This window comes from Gekko japonicus, unplaced genomic scaffold, assembly GCF_001447785.1.
Source record: "Gekko japonicus isolate JY-2015 unplaced genomic scaffold, Gekko_japonicus_V1.1 scaffold3633, whole genome shotgun sequence".
Taxonomy (NCBI): Eukaryota; Metazoa; Chordata; class Lepidosauria; order Squamata; family Gekkonidae; genus Gekko; species Gekko japonicus.
The window spans coordinates 49,320-53,095 of NW_015169284.1; the positions used below are offsets into that span (position 1 = coordinate 49,320).

At 47.1% G+C, this 3,776-nt stretch overlaps 1 protein-coding gene across 1 annotated transcript in view; it reads right to left on the reverse strand.

Moving 5' to 3' along the window:
* LOC107114963 (unconventional myosin-Vb-like) overlaps positions 1–3,776 on the reverse strand; it is a gene marked incomplete at its 5' end in the record, with an annotated part of 93,467 nt that overhangs the window by 22,548 nt on the left and 67,143 nt on the right. Inside the window, one exon of the mRNA XM_015416570.1 lies at positions 110–232. Coding sequence (XP_015272056.1) covers positions 110–232 — 123 coding nt within the window. The remainder of the gene's footprint in view (positions 1–109; positions 233–3,776) is intronic.

The window sequence follows — 3,776 nt, forward strand, 5'->3', positions numbered from 1 at the left end:
CAGGGCTGCCCTCCGCTCGCAGGCAGGTTGGCCAATCATGTCGGCCGAATCATTAATCAAACGGCACGTCTTGCTGCTTCCCAGCCCAGCCCCCCTCCCCCTTGTTTACCTTATCCGCAAAATGCACAACGATGAAGGAGGTGTTTGACATGCGAGGCTTCTGGAAGTGCTGGCTGCCGCCGTGCCGATCATACAGTTTCTGCGCCCAGTTCTCATCTGTTCCCTTCGGGACCTTTTTACAAAAAGGGGGAAGGGAGAAGAAGAAAAAGTTACAACAGAAAAACGCAGATTTGCAGAAACAGGAGGAATCTTCGCTGGCTGGACTAAAATGGGTGCAGTGAAAGCAATTCTGCGTCGGGCCTGTAGCATCGGATTCCTGGAAAGCGGCGGGCAGTGGGCAGCAGAGCCCCCCCCCCCCCAGCCTTCTTGGTTATCCAGAGGCAGGCATTCTGTACGCTCTGTTGGGCCTCAGCTCGCTGTAGCGCCTGCCCTGGGTGCCCCCCGGCTTTTAAAAATGCCTCCCAACAAAAAGAATTCCTGGCTGTGCCCCTGTTCTGCACGAAGATCTGCACCTGCTGTTCATAACGCATCAAATGATTTTACCTAATGGTCAGTTCTCACAAAACTTACCCAGGTACAACATGCATGCAACACCCAGTAGTTGTGACAAATGTACATATGCGTGAACAAACCCCATTCCATTGGTCCCAACTGCCATGAATTTGAAAGGGGGAAAGCAGCAGCTTGTGTGCAGGTGCACCTTTCGCACCTGCACAGTTCATACCTATTTTGTACCTGGGTGTAGGACAGGTACAAGATACAGCCGCTCTGAGCCACAACAAGGATCCACATACCCCAGGTCTACCCCATTTACCGGTCTAGCTGACGCCTGTACGGATGATGTCTGTCTCCTCTCCTTCCCAGGTTTGAGAAGTATTCCAAAATTTGCATCTGCCCATGTAGACTTGCGTTCCAGTGTGATGGCAGAATGCACCAACACGAGGTATGCCCAGAAGCAAGGGTGTGTGAGCAATTGATCCCACTCTTTGACTGTGCAAAGGACAGCCAGTACCATAACTAGGGTTGCCAACCTCCATGTAGCACCTGGAGATCTCCTGCTATTGCAATTTACCTCCAGGCCACCAAGACCAGTTTTCCTGGAGAAAAGGGCTGCTTTGTAGGATGGATTCTATGGCATTATACCCTGCTGAGTCCCCTCCCCTCCTCAAATCCCACCCTGCCCAGGCTCCAAACCCCCAAAATCTCCAGGTATTTCCCAACCCAGAGCTGGCGACCATAGCCATAACCAAATAGGGCAGTGATGGCGAACCTTTTAGAGACCGAGTGCCCAAACTGCGACCCAAAACCCACTTATTTATCGCAAAGTGCCAACACGGCCATTTAACCCGGATACTGAGGTTTTACTTTAGAAAAAACAACTCAGACACTAACTTAAGATGATCCAAACAAAGTAAGTAAAGCAATCCCAAATGCTTTCATTTACTTAAAATTATTTGGCAGAGAATTCGACACTTTAATGATGGTCTGGGCCTGGCTGGGGCGATGGCACGCGTGCCCACAGAGAGGGCTCTGAGTGCCACCTCTGGCACCCCTGCCATAGGTTCGCCACAACTGAAATAGGGGCTTCCATGCTATCTCAGTTGGATGGGGTTCCCAGTCACCACACTGGAAAGGAAATCAGGGACTTTAGCAAAGATATGCTGTCTACCAGTCAGGTATGGCTCCCCACCAAAATGGGGAAAACATGAATATCTCTGATGGAAGCCTGGGACAGTTTTACTGGCTGCAGATAAATCTTGGGCCTTTAAAAAAGTTTTATGTTGATCTTTTATACACATTTTCTCTTGCATCTTTTATTTTGCTTAATAATCTTTTTTTTTTTTACAACAAGGTCACCTTTACATAAGAAAACCGAAAATAAATATTTATGCAGAAATTTATTCCGGTTGAGCTTTTCTTCTTCTTCTTCTGCTTAAATAAGCAAACTCAAGTTTTGCGGGGTGGGTGGGAAGCAATAACTTTTCCCGAGTTAAAATAAGAAGTATTAATTACCTAAAGAAGATACAGTGCATATATTATTATTATCATCGTGAAAAGATCTCTTTCAGCAGTTAGCCGACAGCCTCTCCCTATGAAAACAATCTTAATTTCATAATCACCCACAGCACAGCACTCAAAATCTGCTTTTTCTGCACTTAATTATACAGAATAAAGCAATTCCGAAAGGCTTTTCTAGACAACGTCTCTTTCTCATTAAGATAGGTTACCTGGGGTTACTCATTCACTCAAGAATCCTCACTATGCAAAGATCTGATATTCATCAGAGTGTTTTAAAAGACTGTATTACAGCGCTTAACAATGTAGTTAAGCAACCATTGCTCAAACTAAGGCTGTTCTTTCCCCAGAACTGCTGCTGATACCTCCTATCTGTAACATAAGAAGAGCCCTGCTGGATCAGGCCAGTGGTCCATCTAGTCCAGCATCCTGTCTCACACAGTGGACAACCAGTTCCTCTGGAGGGCCAACAACCAATGCTCCCTCTAAGCTGTGGAGTCTTGTGAGCAAAAGTTCTACTTTGTGAGCAACGAGCATTACAGTTGTGAGTGAGCGATTTGGCTACTGCACAAATTAGTTTGCTCTGGAGCCATCCTTCCTGAGCTAAGACAAAAAACTGTGAGCTGGAGGCTAAAAAACTGTGAGCTAGCTCAAACTATCTCAGCTGAGAGGTAACACTGCCAACAACAGGGAACAGAGGCCAAGACCTTCCCTTGATGTTGCATCCTGGCACTGGGATTCAGAAGTTTAGTGCCTCTGAACGTGGAGACCAACAAAATATGTGGCAAAGTAGAAGCTTTCGTGAGTCACGGCTCATTTCTTCAGATACAGTGAGCAGTGACTCATGAATGCTCATACCCTGCCACATATTTTGTTAGACTTTAAGGTGCTACGGGACTCTTGCTCTTATCTACCACTACAGACAAACACGGCTACCCATCGTAATCGATCTGAACCTGGAGGTTCCCTTTAGTCCCCATCAGTGTTCCCTCTAAGATAAATTAGTGTGAGCTAGCTCACAGTATTTTAGCCTCCGGCTCACAGATTTTTGTCTTTGCTCAGGGAGGAGGGCTCCAGAGCAAACTAATTTATGCAGCAGCCAGATTGTTCGCTCACAGCCTTAAGGCCAGTAGCTCACAAAGTAGATTTTTTGCTCACAAGACTCCACAGCTTAGAGGGAGCACTGGTCCCCATGGCTAGTACCCACTGATAGACCCTATCCCCCATGATTCTATCTAATCCCCTTTTAAAGCTGTTTATTCCCATGGCTATCGCTATGTCCCCTGGCAGCGAATTCCACATTTTAATCATTGTCTGATAACACACCCCTAACATGCAGTCAAGTGTAGCGTACATCCTTCCCAGCGGTCTCTCCTCGGCAGTCCTTCCAATCTATGGGAGGCGTCATCCCACTCCAGAGCGTTTTCCGCCACAGACAAACACGGCTACCCATCGTGATCGATCTGAACCTAAGGTTCCCTTTAGTCTCCAATTCAGTGTTCCCTCTAAGCTGAGCTGCCATCGTTCCCACACTTTGGAGATTGGACACCCCTCCCCACACACACACCAGAGGGTACAGACCAGTGTTCCCTCTAAGCTGAGTTAGTGTGAACTAGCTCACAGTTTTTTAGCCTCCGGCTCACACATTATTTGTCTCGGCTCAGGAAGGAGGGTTCCAGAGCAAACTAATTTACGCAGTG